This window comes from Panthera uncia (genome assembly GCF_023721935.1).
Source record: "Panthera uncia isolate 11264 chromosome A1 unlocalized genomic scaffold, Puncia_PCG_1.0 HiC_scaffold_17, whole genome shotgun sequence".
NCBI classification, from domain to species: Eukaryota; Metazoa; Chordata; class Mammalia; order Carnivora; family Felidae; genus Panthera; species Panthera uncia.
This window is the reverse complement of record NW_026057577.1, coordinates 64992276-65008721: the sequence shown is the minus strand read 5'-3', so window position 1 is coordinate 65008721 and position 16446 is coordinate 64992276. Positions and strand designations below refer to the sequence as shown.

General features: G+C 40.1%; 2 protein-coding genes across 3 annotated transcripts in view; both read right to left on the bottom strand.

Moving 5' to 3' along the window:
- RASA1 (RAS p21 protein activator 1) overlaps positions 1 to 9378 on the bottom strand; it is a 115133-nt gene extending 105755 nt beyond the window's left edge. The window contains exon 1 of the mRNA XM_049649773.1: positions 8439 to 9378. Within this exon, the coding sequence (XP_049505730.1) occupies positions 8439 to 8953 (515 nt within the window). The 5' untranslated portion in view covers positions 8954 to 9378. The remainder of the gene's footprint in view (positions 1 to 8438) is intronic.
- LOC125935814 (cytochrome c oxidase subunit 7C, mitochondrial) overlaps positions 1 to 16446 on the bottom strand; it is a 994084-nt gene that overhangs the window by 465324 nt on the left and 512314 nt on the right. The window lies entirely within an intron of this gene.

Genomic DNA, 16446 nt, shown 5'->3' with positions numbered 1-16446 from the left:
TCAAAACTGGAAATAATCCAAATGTTCTCCAAAGGGTGAATGGCTAAACTGTCCTACATCCATACTATGAAATACTCCTCAGCAAACAAAAAGGAACAAAATATTGATACATGCAACACCTTGAGTGAATCTTGAGGGAATTATGTTGAAAAACAAATGCTAGTCCTAAAAGGTTGCATGCTATATGATTCCACCTGTACAATGTAGTTTTTTTGTGTTTCTTTGTTTGATAACATTTTTGAAGCAACAAAAGGAAAAACAGACTAGTGGCTGCCAGGAATTAGAGATGAGGGAGAGGAGGAAGTAGGTGAGCTTGGTTATAAAAAGGCAGCACAAAGAACCCGGGTGGTGATGAAAATGTTCTTTATATTTACTGAGGTGATGGTTACACAAATCTACATATGTGATAAAACTGCACACAACTAAATGCACACTAAACATATAAGACACACACATGACTGTATGCCAAGCCAACGAAATCAATGTCAATTTCCTAGTTGTCATACCAGATGTTGCCACTAAGGAAAAATGGTGAAGGACACATACTTTGTATTATTTCTTCCAACTAAATGTGAAATTACACAATTACCTCAAAATTAAAAGTTTAATTTTAAAATCTGAGAGATAAATCAATAGGCAGACAGATAGACATAGATGGAGAAGAGACATGGTCTATTATACAAGCGTTTTAGCTGTGAATGCAGTCTAGCAGGTTGAACCTACAAAGAGACTTAAGAGTTGAGAGAGATCTCTAGGTCTCTCCCTTAAGCTTCAGACAGATACGTAGGAGAAAGACAATTTCAAAAGTAACACTGAAAGAGCTTCCAGTTAGTGAACACATGGAGGTGGGAGAGTGGTTTGAGGAGTGGAATACCCCGTGACAGCACAGAAGCTCTGTACCCTTTTCTACATAACTTGTCCCAGGATTCTCTTCCATTTGACTGTTCCTGAGTTATATCTTTTGTAATAAACTGAGAATCTAGCTTGATAAACACTGAGCAGGTATTTATCTTATTGACATCCAGACAAAATAATAATAAAGATATGCACGTATACATACATGAAAAAGTAACACTGAATAATACAACAATGAACACAGAGTGAATACAGAAATTTTGCTGGAGTAATGTCTCCCCCACAGGATTTTCCCTGGCTACCACTCATGGTCATATGTAGGATCTTTTCACACTATAATAATCAGACATGCATTTAAATAATTTTTCCATCTTTCAACACAGGGTAGACCTCACTAACACATAAGAAAAGAAGGTAAAGTATAAGGGAAGTTTTTCTTTTCTACAGTGAAAGATAGGAATAAAAAAAAAAAAAAAATGAGGACCTTATTTCTCAAGTAGTAAATGTGCATCTAATCTGCTCCAAAATCACCCAAAGCCATTTTTAAAGAGGCAGGGTTATCTAGTGTATCCTATCAGTCAGCTTGCACTGCCTTCACAAAATACCACAGACTGAATTGCTTAAATAACAAAAACTTATTTTCTCATAGTTCTGGAGGCTGAGTCCAAGTTAAAGTGAAAACAGAGGTGCTTTCTAATCAGGCCACTCTCCTTGGCTTCAGATGGCCACCTTCTCACTGTGAATTCACATGTCCTTTTCTCTGTGCATGTGCATTGCTGGTATCTCTTCCCCTTCTTATAAGGTCCAACAGGATTATGGACGCACCATTATGACCTCATTTAATCTTAATTACCTCTTTAAAGGCCCTATACATAAATCACCACATGGGGGTTAGGGCTTCAACCCTAGGAGTTTTAATGGGACACAATTCAGTCCATAATACTCAGTGACCAGCCAGCCTTTAAGTATATGTTTTCTATGACTGTGCATAGTGCGTATTATACTTAATGGAAGGAGGCAAGACAAAGGAAAAAGCATAATATTTGTATTAGAATTCCATCACTCAGTTTTCTGAACACTAAAAATGAGAAGAATATCTATTCTCATTGTGTAGCTGTGAGAGTTAAACAAAATAATCTATGTAAAGTGCCCAGCAAAGAGTAAAGGACTAGTCAATCCTGGGCCTCTACCTTCCTCCCCCCACCCAAATTCATTATAAATATTTCTCAAATCTAAACATATCTGAAAAATTATGGGAACTGGATTCTGTGCCAGTTCTGCCACTACCTAGCTATGTGACTTTAACCAAACCACTCTAGTTCTGCATATGGGCTGTCTGCCAGTCTGCTTCTGCATCTCGGCAAATGAGAGTTTCATCTACCACTTAAACACTATGTATCTATGAATACCACTTTTATGATTATAATATCAAATAAACAATACTACAAAAACTATTCAAACTTTCTGTAAAACTCCACTAAGAGGATTACAGTATGAAATTTCAATTTATTCGTTCAGATACTTTCATTCTTTAAATCCTTCCACAACTATCTCCTAATTTGAAAAATGTATCTGTACCACACATCTTTAAGATTAATTTCTCATCTTATGTCTCTGTCATTAATGCCTCATCTCTCAAGTAGACTGTACATTCTTTTATATTTCTGCCCCCTAAAATGTTCATTGTTTTATTCACAAAAATCACTGAAATGCCTAAAATTATGCCCCAAATCCTGTTGAGATAATGATTAGACATAGGGAGAAGTTACCAGTAAATTGTATCTGATAACTGTTTCTAACTTAGCCCACAATTGAAATGTACTGCAGGTGATTTCAAGATGATACACCTACCATACATACACTGAACATTCAAACAATGAGCGATAATAGCATCCATTCTCCATAACTTGCTTTAAAATTAAGATAATGGTGGTCAGAAGCAAAATCTACTTACTGTGAGGCTATCTGAATCATTTAATGAAAGACAATTTACCACGTCAAGCCTAAGGGAAGAATTTTTAAGTACTTGCCCTTTCTCCCACTTCATCCCTCACCACTCCTATCCTAGTATTATCTATATTACATGTAAATGAGTAACATAGGAAGTAGGCTGTTACTTTGATGCCCTCAACAAATCTCACCTTCCGGTAGTGATGCAGTCCCACCCATACTAACTCTAAACTGGGTCATGTTTATTAGCACTGGCCATTGGAACATCAGCAAACACTGAAGAACACAGAGACTTGATATGTGTTGGCACAATGAGGCTTGCCCTCTTGACATGCTCCCTCGCAAAACCCAGCTGCCATGTTGTAGAGAAGCTCAAGCTAATTAAGGGGGAAGGCTGAATGAAGGGTATACAAGGAGAGAGGCAGCCATAGAACCGGCTATCCATCAGCTGTTCCAGCCGTCCCAGCTAAGGCATCATTAAGAAGCCACCTTCGATATGATAGCCAACAAATGACACACGCAGCAGTCCCCATCAAGCCTTGCCAACTTTAGAATCAAGAACAGATAAACATTTAGTTTTGGAGTGAAGCAATATATAACTAAACCAACACATGTAAGCCAATTAGAACATTTCTTGTTAGGTAGTAAGCAACCAAAAAATGTCAGCAGTAATAACAGTTATTATTAATACTGTCATAAGTCCCCCTCACCACTACCAAGGTATTGTTTTTGGGTATTAGAGCTGCTCTTAAAGGCAGTCTGTCAACCCCCTAAAGGCCAGTAAAAAGGCAAGAGTAAAGCAACCAGAAAGGCCTGCATTTTGCTTTCCCTTTCTTCTTCCTAATTTACAGCTGTCCTTTTTCTTTTTATCTCTGTCAATAATGCTTTCCTAATTTCCCCAAAGTACCTATCAATGACCCAAACCAATTCCAGCCTTTGGCCGTGCTCTGTATTCCCAGTAACTACAGACACCTCCTTCAATCTCCTTCCAGACCACAGGTAAGTAATTAAGAGTTCAGTAGGACAGACTCTTCTCTTGGGGCCAAAAGTTTATACTCATTTAACCTTTAAGTCTTTTTTATCTGATATAATCATTAGGCAAAGAGAGTGGGGACCAAAAAGGTCATGTTTAGAAAATAAATTGAGCAGCCGGGATAACATACTTGGTACTTTTCCTCAAAGACTTACTGACCCTAATTATATAAATTTCTTATTCTTTTAAAGCCCATGACTCTTTGCTCATTCTTCGCTCATGATATTTATCTTAATCTAGCCTGAATCAGAGTAGTTGGTTTACTTAACTTCCTACTAGATCTATAACTGCCCAGAAAGAGAGACTTGAGAAAAAGGCATCCAACTCATTTTTTTATCTCTTAAATTAAGCACCTACTACACTGCTCTACTATTCATACAAATATTGTAAAAAATATCTGGGTCCTCGTCAGCAACCGCTCTGTACCTAACTAATCTCTGCAATTCTCACCCCTACGTTTATTAAGAAAAAATGACTCACCCATGGTTATAATGCAATTAGTGACAAAGCTAATAAATACTACATGTCCTAACATTAACCTCTAATAATTATTTGGCTTAATTATGATTTTATTTTTGTAGAGATGGATTTTTTTTTAAAGAAAAGAAAGGTACCACTTAACATTCCTTATTTCCTCTTCCTTCAAGTTTCAGGGTTGACAAGCCAGCATATTAGGTCCAAGGAAAGATCTATGCCACATGCCAGGCACATAATCCCAAAGGCAAAGCAAGCCTCATAGAGACTACCGCAAACTAGAGCTCAGAATTCACCTAAAAGGGGCAACCATTACTCAGCTCTGGCAATCTGCTCTCAAACAGGAACAGCAACTAGGGAGCCCCAAATCCTGTGATTTTGGAAGTGTGCTAGAAACTAAGACTTCTTAAATGTGACGTCTTCCTATTTTTTAAATGGTAGCAACTACTTACTAAATGTTCCAACTACACCAAAAGCACACAATATAGATCTGTGGACTGGATTCATTCCAAGGGCATCCTGCTACTGCAGGTGACAGTTTAAAATCTCTACATGTAGGGGGTGCTGGGTGGCCCAGTCAGTTAACCATTAGTTAACCATTAAACTCCTGATTTTTTGGCTCAGGTCATGAGTCCTTAGATTGAGCCCTGCTTCAGGGCACGAGGCCTGCTTAAGATTCTCTCTCTCTGGGGTGCTTGGTGGCTCAGCCAGTTGAGCATCTGACTTCAGCTCAGGTCATGATCTCACAGTTCATGAGTTTGAGCCCCAAGTCGGAGCTGACAGCTCAGGGCCTGGAGCCTGCTTCTGATTCTATGTCCCCATCACTCTCTGCCCCTCCCCCACTTGTGATCTGTCTGTCCCTCTCTCTCAAAAATAAACAAACATTAAAAAAAATTAAAAGAAAAAAGATTCTCCCTCTCTTTTGTCCCTTCCCTGTTCATGCGTGTGCATGCTCTTTCTCTGAAACATAAAATAAAAATTTAAGAAGTCTCTACATAAAATTGAAGGTGGACTAAGGGAACAATGCTCCTTTACTGTCACCCCTTACCTCTAGAGAAGAGGCAAAAAATAACCAAGGCCACTAAGAGCAGGTCATAAAATCATAAGCCCTACCAGTGACAAACTCCTTTAACTTTTCTCTCTCTTGAAAAGGAAATCTGTTAGTTTTAGATAGAGCACGTTCTATAGCATAAAAATACACAGGGAGAATTTCATTGCTTTTTAATTGTTTTTTCCTCAAAACTTGTGAAAACAAAATATTCAAATAAATGTAATAGTTAAAATTATACAAACTTCTCCAGCCTTACCCCAACTTATGTAAATGCTCAGTAATACACATGAGACAATGATTCACCATGCACAGAAAAACAAGGTACAAAATATGAATGGCATTAATATATTTGTACTTATCTATCTACATATTGTCATTTGACTCTCTTGCGACCAACAGCACCAAACTAGCTGGATACACGGTTGAATACTGTGACCAGGGAATCCTACTCTAACAAACTACTATGGACTCAAACCTATGACCCGAACCTCCTTAATATCATGCTATCCAATAACTAAGGTGACCAGTCACTAGTAAACAAATATTAATTTAATCCAAGAATATTTCTTCAATAGCTTTATAAAAGATTTGACATTATTTAACCAAATCATTAAAGTTTTTGTTTCAATTTAAAATAGAACTTTATAGAAAAGACCTGAACTTCATCTCCAAACCTACTTAACCTATTGGAAGCCTTAAGGAGTCATAATTTTTAGGGATGCCTGGATAGTTCAGTTGGTTAAGCGTCCAACTTCAGCTCAGGTCATGATCTCACAGTTTGCTCTGCTCTCAGCACAGAGCCCACTTAGGATCCTCTGCCCCCCTCTCTGCCCCTCTCTCTCAAAAATAAACATTAAAAAGTCATAATTTTTAAAATAATTAATCATGGTAGATAGGCCTTTGGAGTTCAAACCATTCTCTAAAGTAACGATTAGTGAGGGTGTCCCTGTACCAACAGAATTAGTAGGCAATTTAATGACAATAAAATAATATTACTGTTATTTAGGGATACTACTTATTGAACACTTACTATGCGCCAGGCACTATGCTGAAAACTTCTGGGTTCTCATTAAACCTTAAAGATGACCATATGATGGAGGTACCATTATTATCCCTATTTTACAGGTGGGGAAACTAACCTTTCCAAGATCACACAGCTATAAGTGGCAGAGTCAGGATTCCAACCCAAATCTTGTCTAACTTCAGAATTTGCACGCTTAACCACTACACTGTATTGCCTCCAGTGACTCTGGGCTGATATCTAAGATAAAGAAAAGAGGGAAATTTGTACTTCTCAGTGACAAATTTAAAAAACATAGGAGAAATGGAGGATACTTTTTAGAACATGAACATTTCTCAATAGTCATACAAATATTTTTATTCCAAAATACATACTAATAATGATGGAAATCTCACACAATGGACTTCTCACAAACACAAATTTTCCTAAGTACTCATTCATGTTTATTATTATCAATTTAATGGGAACACTATATTATTTTCTATGCAATTTTGCCGTGAAACTAAAACTGTTCTACAAAATTCTTTTTTAAAAAAATTTAGAATACACTGAACATGCCTAATGCAATTCCGTTATGAACACTAGCATAAGACAATATTCTTTCAGTATGCAAAGTTGCACTTTATTATAACTGCAGTGCTGAGCAATGTAGTGGGCACCTAAATATTTGATTCTTTCAAAAAGGCTTGGAGGTGTGTAAACAGTGCTGTAAAATTCAAATTTTTCACACTTCCAGAACACCTTCAGAAGTCTATAAAACAAAGACATAGTATGGCAAGTTGGAATAAAACCAGACAAAAAAATTAAATTCTCATTTAACAATATGAAAAGAATACAATACTGCTATATCGTGGCTGACATAAATAAGACTAATTTTACTTTTCCACCTTAAGTATCAAAAAAAAGTAGCCTGAAGTCAAAAATGGATTAGTATTACAGAATCTTTTTCTAATTCATTTTTTAAGTCCCTTCCAAATCCTCCAAAGCTTATCCAAAACAAACAAACCTTTCAATTGTCCATAGTGAATGTCAACATACGAACCAAATCTTTTTTTTCTGATACACTAAGGGTGTCAAAATCTAAAGGTCAATTAATACTTACTTGAGTGATCTATATAAAAACAGTTTTGCCATCATTAACCACTTTTTATTTATTTACTACCATCAACATTTTCCTCCCATCAAGGTCCACCTTTATAAATACATACCTATGTTCGCTGACGAAGGGAAACGTACTCACTATTTGAAAAAGCCATTTGCCCTATGTGTTCAGCAATATTCTGTCAAAACTAATTGTCAAATATAACATTGTACTGGTCACCAACAAAGTGTTGAAGAGAAGCACACTTTTAATTTTATTTTACTTCAAAACTGTACTTACAAAGTCTCAACTGTAAAAGATTACACTAATAATAAATGGGAATTCTTTAGCCTAAGTTACAGACGTTGTTGGAGGATAAGCCCTTAATCACACCTGTAATTCACAGAACCCTTTCCTTTCTCGCTGACCCACATCTTCATAAATGATGTGAAGACTGCTGCATCGCTATGCTTTCAATTGGCATAAATGGGGATTTGCAGTGCCACAGAAACAAAGCGTTCTGACCAATGGATGTTTCGAGTGATTATCAGTACAAAACTCATTCAAATACTTGTATATTCAAAGCTTCTGACGAATAATCGGGCTTCACCAGGGAATACACACATAGGTTAATACAAACTCCGACTGCCTTGGCAGCTGCAAGCTCAGCTGAATCCCAGGACGCCACCTAAATTTGGAAGGGGCAGAACTATATCCGGTTCTCAATGGATACACATTTTCCCCATGCTTCTCATCTTAAAAACTTTACGTCTTCCCAGAGTAACAATAAACATACAAAGACTCCAGGGAGTATGCCCGCAGGGAAGATGAGTTATCAAATTAAATTCCTACGCGCGGAACCTGAAGCTTCAAAACTTTTCAGAACAAATCACAGCTGAAAGAACGAGGTAGGTTTTCCCACTTCTTTCCAGGAGCCAGCTTCCCCAGTCCCTGAACAGCTGTCCTGACTTACTGGTTAGTTGGAGGAGCAGTCAACGGGATGGCGACCTCTTCTTCCTCGTATTCTGGTCCATCCAGAGAGTCACCTTCGTCCACCGTTCCCAGGCCGGCGCCCAAAGGGGTCAGCTGAGGAGGCGGCGGCAGAGGAGGGAATCCGCCGCCTGCCCCGAAGGTCTCAGCAGGCAACGAAGTGGTCCCCTTGGCAAGACCCATCTCTCCTCCAAGTCCGGCAGCGGCGCCAGCCACGCCAGCGGCAGCACCTCCCCCTGACAGTCCGGCTCCCCCCATTGCCCCTGCCACAGACCCGGCTCCCAGGAACCCTGACCCTAAAGCGGCTCCGCCAGCCAGGTTCCCGGCTACTCCGGTCTCCGCCAGCCCAGGATAGGGTACGGCAGCCACAGGCAGGGCCGCGGGTATCTTCACCCTACATACTGCCGGATAGGCACTCGAGCCCGCGGCTGCGCCGCCTCCTGCTGCCCCGGCGGTCACCGGGCCGCCCTCCTCACTGCCGGCCTCGGCCGCCATCATGTTGAAGCCCGATCTACTCTGCCCTACCCAGCTCGCCCGGGAGCCCCGGGGGCCACCAGGCCCGGGCTCCGAGCCGCCCCACCCAGGCGCGTCCCCCCTTCAGCTCCCCAGGCGGAGGAAACAACAACAAAAGGAGAGAGCCCGCCGCCGCGCCCCCTCCTCGGGCCACAGCCCCGGCTCCGGAGCTGCCCGGGTTACGGGAAGCGAAGTGGGCAAAAAACTCAACGCCTGCACAAACGCCGCCCCAAGCCCTCACCTTACACACCCACACTCACACACACACACATGCACAGAAGTGAAAAACTTCCTGGCTGCACTAAAGAGGAAGGGAAGCACAGAGGAAGCGGCTGGGGCGGCTGCCGCTCCTTCAGCCACCGCCGCCACCGCCACCGCTTCTTCACCACCCTAGTTCCGGCCACCCCCACCGCAGCCACCGCCGGTGCCGCTGCTGGGGCTGGGGCCACTGCAGCCGCTTCATCCTCCACCGGGCTGGAGATGGGAGGGGTGGGGAGCCAAGAGGAAGGGGGGCGGGGTAGCGGGGAAATCGACTGAACTGCTCCCAACCTGGAGTGCTCAGTGAAACCGACTAGAGAGAAAGGAAGGCGGGGCACCAGTGGAGGAGCCGAGGGAAGGAAGGGCGGGGGAGGAGGGCGAGGGCAACTTCTGCGCAGGCGCGTTCCTGGCGCGGGGGTGAGGGCGCTGGGACTGGAGGGAGGAAAAGGAAGCGTCGGGAGGGAAGGAAGCGGCGGGGACGCGCGGTGCGCGGCCGTGCTCACTGTTTCGCTGTGGTACGAGCGTGTGGTGGTGTGGCCGTTTCTCCCGTGGGTGTCGCCGGCGGCAGGGCGCGCCTGCCTCTCTGGGTTTTGTTTGATGGGCGGAGGGGAGGAGTGGGTACCCGAGCACGCGGCCGTTGCTGCACTGTGAAAGCAGGAGAGAAAGGAGGGACCAGGAGGGGTGGAGAGGAAGGAACCGAGGAAAAGGGAAAGGAAGATGCCGCGAAGCCAGTTCTCTGCTTCCTGACTGCTAGAAAAAAACACCTTTACCCAGCTGTGCAGAAACTGGACGCGAAGCCCGGGGATGAGGGATTGCCTCGAAGTTCGAGGCATTGCTATTAATTGTTTTTTTGTTTTCGTTGGATTCCATATTAAAAAATAAAATGAAATTTTAAACTACGTTCTGAAACTCAAACGAAATAGGGAAGTAATATGGGGTGACCTAAAAATTTTGGTGGAAATAATAGTTGTAAAGTGCGATTTCTGAGACTACACATTTTGTTTTGTTTCCCACAATCGCCATCTCCCCTGTCATACCTCTCTGTCTCTATTCCCGCCCAACACACACACCAGTGCCACGCAGGTATGTTGGGTACTAATGTGGTGTGGAGATGAGGGGTGACGTTCATTTGCGTGCAGACACAGCGGGGCACGGTCCACAATGCACATGTGAAGCATAGAGAACCTTGAACCAGGCAAATATCAAGGTTCCAAAGTGCCATATACAATTATGCATAGCTTCAAAAATTATCAATAAACTGCTTTCTCACCCTAAATATAGCCAGAGAGATGGGGTTTGTTTTGTCTTTCATGCTGGACTATATATAAACTATCTCATGCATGCATATAGATGGAGGAATCATTACCATTGTTTGAAATCATAGTATGTGCAATTTGCCCTTTGGCAAATGATACTGTTTTGTTTTTTAATTCTCTCGGAAGGAATCCTACATTAAATACCTTTAAATATTGGTCTTTGAGGGGCGCCTGGGTGGCGCAGTCGGTTAAGCGTCCAACTTCAGCCAGGTCACGATCTCGCGGTCCGTGAGTTCGAGCCCCGCGTCAGGCTCTGGGCTGATGGCTCGGAGCCTGGAGCCTGTTTCCGATTCTGTGTCTCCCTCTCTCTCTGCCCCTCCCCTGTTCATGCTCTGTTTCTCTCTGTCCCAAAAATAAATAAAAAACGTTGAAAAAAATAAATAAATAAATAAATAAATAAATATTGGTCTTTGAGATGGATGTTTTCTCTGCCAACGATGATCAAACCAAGAGAGAAGCACATAAGGAAGGGGATGGGTAGGAGCTATAACAGAGGCCCAGGAAAAAAGGAAAAGACCACTAAAAGAGGTGGCAAGGTATGCACAAGATATTTTCCTTTCCTATATAAGTTTGCATAAGCACTATTTGCCAAATCAGTGACTAAGTTGATTAGAAAGTAATCCTGAGGACTTCATTGTGCTTACCTCTTATACAGCATACCACTTGTGAGAGCAAAGATGGATTAGTCACAAAAGTGGTCTTAGACCAGCATTATCCTAGGAACTTGTTAGAAATACAAATTCTTGGCTCCATCCCAGACCCTCTGAATCAGAAATCACAGGAATCTTTTACTAGGCTCCCCAAGTTTACACATTTAAGAACCACTATACTATAGTATGCTAATCAAGAAGGAGGTATGCAATACCTAAAAAATGGTTCTGAAACAAAGAAGAATAGATGAGAAACCCAACTCAATGCCATTCATTAGGTAGGTGGATAACAGAAATAGGTATTGTGTTGCTAAGCCCTGGACTATTCTAGAAAGGAGGTTGGGAAATGAGAAAATGCATAATGAAGTAATTCCATAATACTTAATAATTTTGGTCCTACTTCTTACAGTGGCCTCCATGAGAACAGTTTTTCTTTTAAACTTAGACCCTCAAAGTAGGAAGAGAACTTCAAAGTGCATATTCCACCAACTGCCAACAAATTTTCATGTAGCCTGTGCTTGAAAGCCACAGTGAATTACCACTTCAGTCCTCCAACACTCTCATCCCAATTACCCACAACAGCCTTTGAATGTAGGGCACTGGACTGGCAAGTTATGACCAGCTCTTGTTATCACAGATCTCTGAGTGCTCATACTTCTTCTGTATGCGCCTAAGATTCCAAGTCAAGCTCACTATTCTAATTTGCAGAATTGTCTTCTTCCCCCTTTTGAAATTCCTTAGCAATTAAAAGCCAATATTTAATTGGCCAACACCAATTATAGACTGAGTCACATCGTTTTCTAGTTACTTTTAGATTTATGTATCTACGAAGCTAGACTGCAAATACAGTATGTGTTCTACTGCCTAGCCCAGTGCTAGACATCCATGTCAACAGCTTTGAACAGGTCTCCATCCTTTTAACAAATACTGGATTAGATCAGCTCACATCTTCGGATACCAATTACTCAATTAGTACGAAACACCTACTATATCTGTGTATCAACCTAATACCAGTATCTTACCATATTCAATCTTAGAGTTGTGCTGTCCTTTTTATCCAAAGAGACTACCACTTATCATTCATCAGTTATTTTCAAATATCTTATATACTCCTTTTATTAGACAGATCTAGGCTTTGATCTTTACTATTACTTGTGTGCTTCCTGAATCTCAAGTCAGTCTTCCATCTTCAGTGGCATTTTATTTTTATAGAAGGGTTAAATGTTTATACCTTATTTTTGTCTATTGCCTTTTTTTTATTTTTCTATTCACCTTGACCCTCTGCCCTTCTCTCATTTGTGGTCTCATGTTCTCTTTGCTCCTACGTATTTCTCCCTCAATTTCTGTTTCTGGGTTTCCTTTTCTTTTCTTCCAGGCCCCTGTATTTCTTGACTCCTTGAGCTTTCATGAGTCAAAGTCCTTAAAGTTTCGTGAGTCAAAAACTGAAGAACATCTTTTAAAAAATATATAAAATATCTATGTGGAGAGAGGCATTACAGGGATTCTGCAGCAATTGGTGTTAGATGTGGTGTTATGTAACATCAGTTAACAAAGGGAAGTAAACAGTCTGTTAATTAAATTTACAGATAATATTAAACAAGGAGGTACTGAAAAAAAGAACAATTTACAAAAGAGGAAAATTCAAAATAACATTTAGCTTTAGTAAAACAATCTTTGATATCTGTGCTTTTAGAAAAGTTATCCAGATATTGAATTAAATATAGTATTTAGTGAAAAATAAATAATCAAAAATGCTGGGAAAAGACTTGTGGGTGAAAAGAATCTGAACATTTAATTTTTAGAAAATGAATTTGTCTCATTTTGATTTTATTGGCAACTTAAATATGAATGTAATACATTCCAATATATTTTTCAGTTTTGATACCTCAGTATGTAAAAAGGTCATTTTTAGGCAGTTATATAATTATAGAGAACCTCAAGGGGTTTAGTACAAATATATGAGTTGTTTCTGAGGGGAAAACTGATCAAGAAGTAATAAAGAGCTTACAGCTGTGTTTGAAGAATCCCAAATTGTGTTCCATGCCCTAGCACATCCTCAGCTATACAAATAGGCTTCCAAGTTTATCTAAATAATACCAAAAGGTTCCATTGACCCAAAAAATTTTGGAAAGAAGCTTTTACTCCTAACCCCTAATATTCCTATTGCATTTGCTGACCTCATCTTAGAATCTTCAAGAGCACATTTTTCCTTATTAGGGAGATGTGAGAAAATAACATTGAGGAGACAGAGGTTAAAGGAAATTATTTTGACTAAAAAGTAAATAGTTCTGCAGAGATTACAGTATGTGGCATATTAACTAAATAAGATTTATGAAAATTATAAACACTGTGAAGAATTTAGAGAATAGTAAGATCTCTGAGGCTATAAAATACACTTCAAAGAAAATTATCAGAAGTCTTCTGATGACTAAAGGAACTTAGAGCAGTTGGATCTAAATATTCCTTCTCTTGCAAGAAGAATAGATAAATGTCTTTAATTTTTATTAGTTTATTCTTATTGTACTGTCTTTATTTGGCTGATTTTTATTTATTCTTTATTAGCAATACTCCTCTTTAATTATTTCCAGTCTATTTTTCTTTGGCTACTATTTTCCTCTAACCAGAAATATTTCTGTATCACCTGACTGCACTTTGGTTCCTTTACGTGATAGTTCCCTATGGGAGAAGTAAAAGAAAAAAGGAAGTATAATGGTTTTGAGGAAAGGGAAATGGGAGAGTCAGGATGAGTAAGACTCTGGTCCATATTTTCCTCATATTTACACTCCCATTCTTTTCCTGTGTCAGCCACAATTTAAATATCACCTGAAGCACCATCGTGAAATCCAAGTAATCTTTGGCCTCTTCAGTTTAGGAGTTCTACAAAATCTCTAACTCATTGCATTCTTAAGTCTACCTAAAAATCTCCTGGTAACCCCTCCATCTCTAAATTCAGTTAGCACATTGAATATACAAACTTCTTTAATAGTTTTTATTTTTTTCAATGTTTGTTTACTTATTTTGTGAGATAATGCATGTACGCGAGCAGGGGAGGAGCAGAGAGAGGGAGAGAGAGAATCTTAAGGAGGCTCCACACTCAGCATGGAACCTAACACAGGGCTGGGTCTCACAAAGGGGAGATCATGACCTGAACCAAAATGGAGGGTTGGATGCTTAACCAAACGGACCATCCAGGTGCCTCTTTAATAGTCTTTAAAATAAGCATACAATGAAAAGGTTAAGTGTGGCCTTGAGTTAATTACAGATAAAATAAGGCAAGAGTTTTAAGTACATCAGAAGAAATTGTGAGTAATATAACTTTACAAAACTAAAACTACCTTTCTTAAATATTTCTAACTACAATTATTTCTCAATTCATGTCCCTTTGAAGAAATTTTCAACTTTACCTGTTATCTTAACACAACACTTTTTCTTTAAACTTTCTTTTCCTTCCTTATCTAATTGTTAAAATAACAGTGAAATATAACACATAGAAAGGTAGTGATTTCCAGATTTCTGGATTCAACAAACATTGAGAGACTATTAAATCATTAGGATTGTTAACTTTTGGTTGCATTGTTGTTACTAACTACTATTTCCTACCACTTTATTTCATAAAAGAAAAGGACATTTCAAGGCAGAAAGAAAGGCAGAGGGGTGGGAAGGGAAGGAGAAAAATAAAGGGAAGGAAGTAATTTCCAGAAAGAGAAGTCTTTTGAATTACATAAATTTCGCTTCATGAAACGTTCATCATATATTATGTCCTTTTTATTTTCCCACAGATTTTTTTTTATATTTGTTTATTTGGGGGAGAGTGCAAGCAGAGGAGGAGCATTGAGAGGGGGACAGAGAATCTGAAGCTGGCTCTGCACTGACAGGGTGACAGCAGAGAGCCCGATGTGGGGCTTGAACTTATGAACCTCAAGATCATGACCTGGGCCGAAGTCGGACACTCAACCAACTGAGCCACAAAGGTGCCCCTGCCACAGATTTTTTAAAAATTGGCCTCAGTTTGCTGACAGGGTATCTTAGTTTGGGCTTCTCCAGAAGCAGAATCTGAGTAAGACTTGAGCGTTAAGTCATTTATTGGGAGGTGATCACAGCAAGTTTCAGAAAGACAGTAGGGAAGGGAAGAAAGCTAGAACAGGATGTGTTAATGAGCAGCTTACTGCTAATAGCAACTGAGGCTCATTCCCACCAGGGAGCTCTGGGAGACAACACAGAATCCACCTGAGAGTATCACAGGTGAGGGTCAAAGAAACTGTAGTTTTTGCTTAGCAGCTCCCATATGTTCATTTGTTGTTTATTGAGGGCTACTTCCAAGAGTATCTCATCTCCAATCCCTCTACACTCGCCTCTTTGCAGGATGAGTGTCTCCCCAGGGTTGGGGAAAGCCCTCAAGGAGAGTGTTAACTGGTGTTTGCACTGACAGGCTATTGCCTGCATAGAATAGGTGAGTGCCAAAGGGGTATGGGGTTGGCAAGGACAGTACCTACAATACCAGGGTTTGAGAACCTCTGTGATGAACTTATTTCTGATAAATCTAGGTACTTTGGAATATCATTTGTTATGCTTGAGCCATTTTATATATAGTTTATCCTACTCTATGACCTCCTAAGTTTATTTAGCACAACTGGCTAAGAGACGTATTCAGCGTTAACCATGTTGTAGCTGGAATGAGAACTCAACTCAACATTTCCCAGCAATGCATATTATCACTGGAGCAAAGCTGACCAGAGGCAGTGGTTTTCTAAAATTCTCTTTTTAATGCTTGATATCAAACATATTTCCTGTGTTCTTTTTTTGTTTTACATGTATTTTGATCTAGATTATAGAAGCAAAAGTGACAACGCATTTGTCCTAAAATAGCTTATTGATAACCAATGGAAAAGACTAAAAACTATTTTGGATGTCAAAATAGCATTTTGGGGGTGCCTTGGTGACTCGGTCAGTTAGGCATCTGACTTCGGCTCAGATTCATGAGTTCAAGCCCCATATCAGGCTCTCTGCTGTCAGCAGGGAGCCCCCACTTCCAATCCCCTCTCCCTCTCTGTCTGCCCCTCCCCTGCTTGTACACACAATCACTCTCTCTCAAAAATAAACGTTAAAAAAAATAAAATATCTTAAAAAAAATAAATTAAATGGCATTTTTGAAGAAATAATTTGATAGTATGTTTTACTTTATTAAAAGTGGTTCAAAATTCAGGCCTTTTATGTGTAGAAAATTTTCAAATCATCACAGGGCACCTGGGTGGCT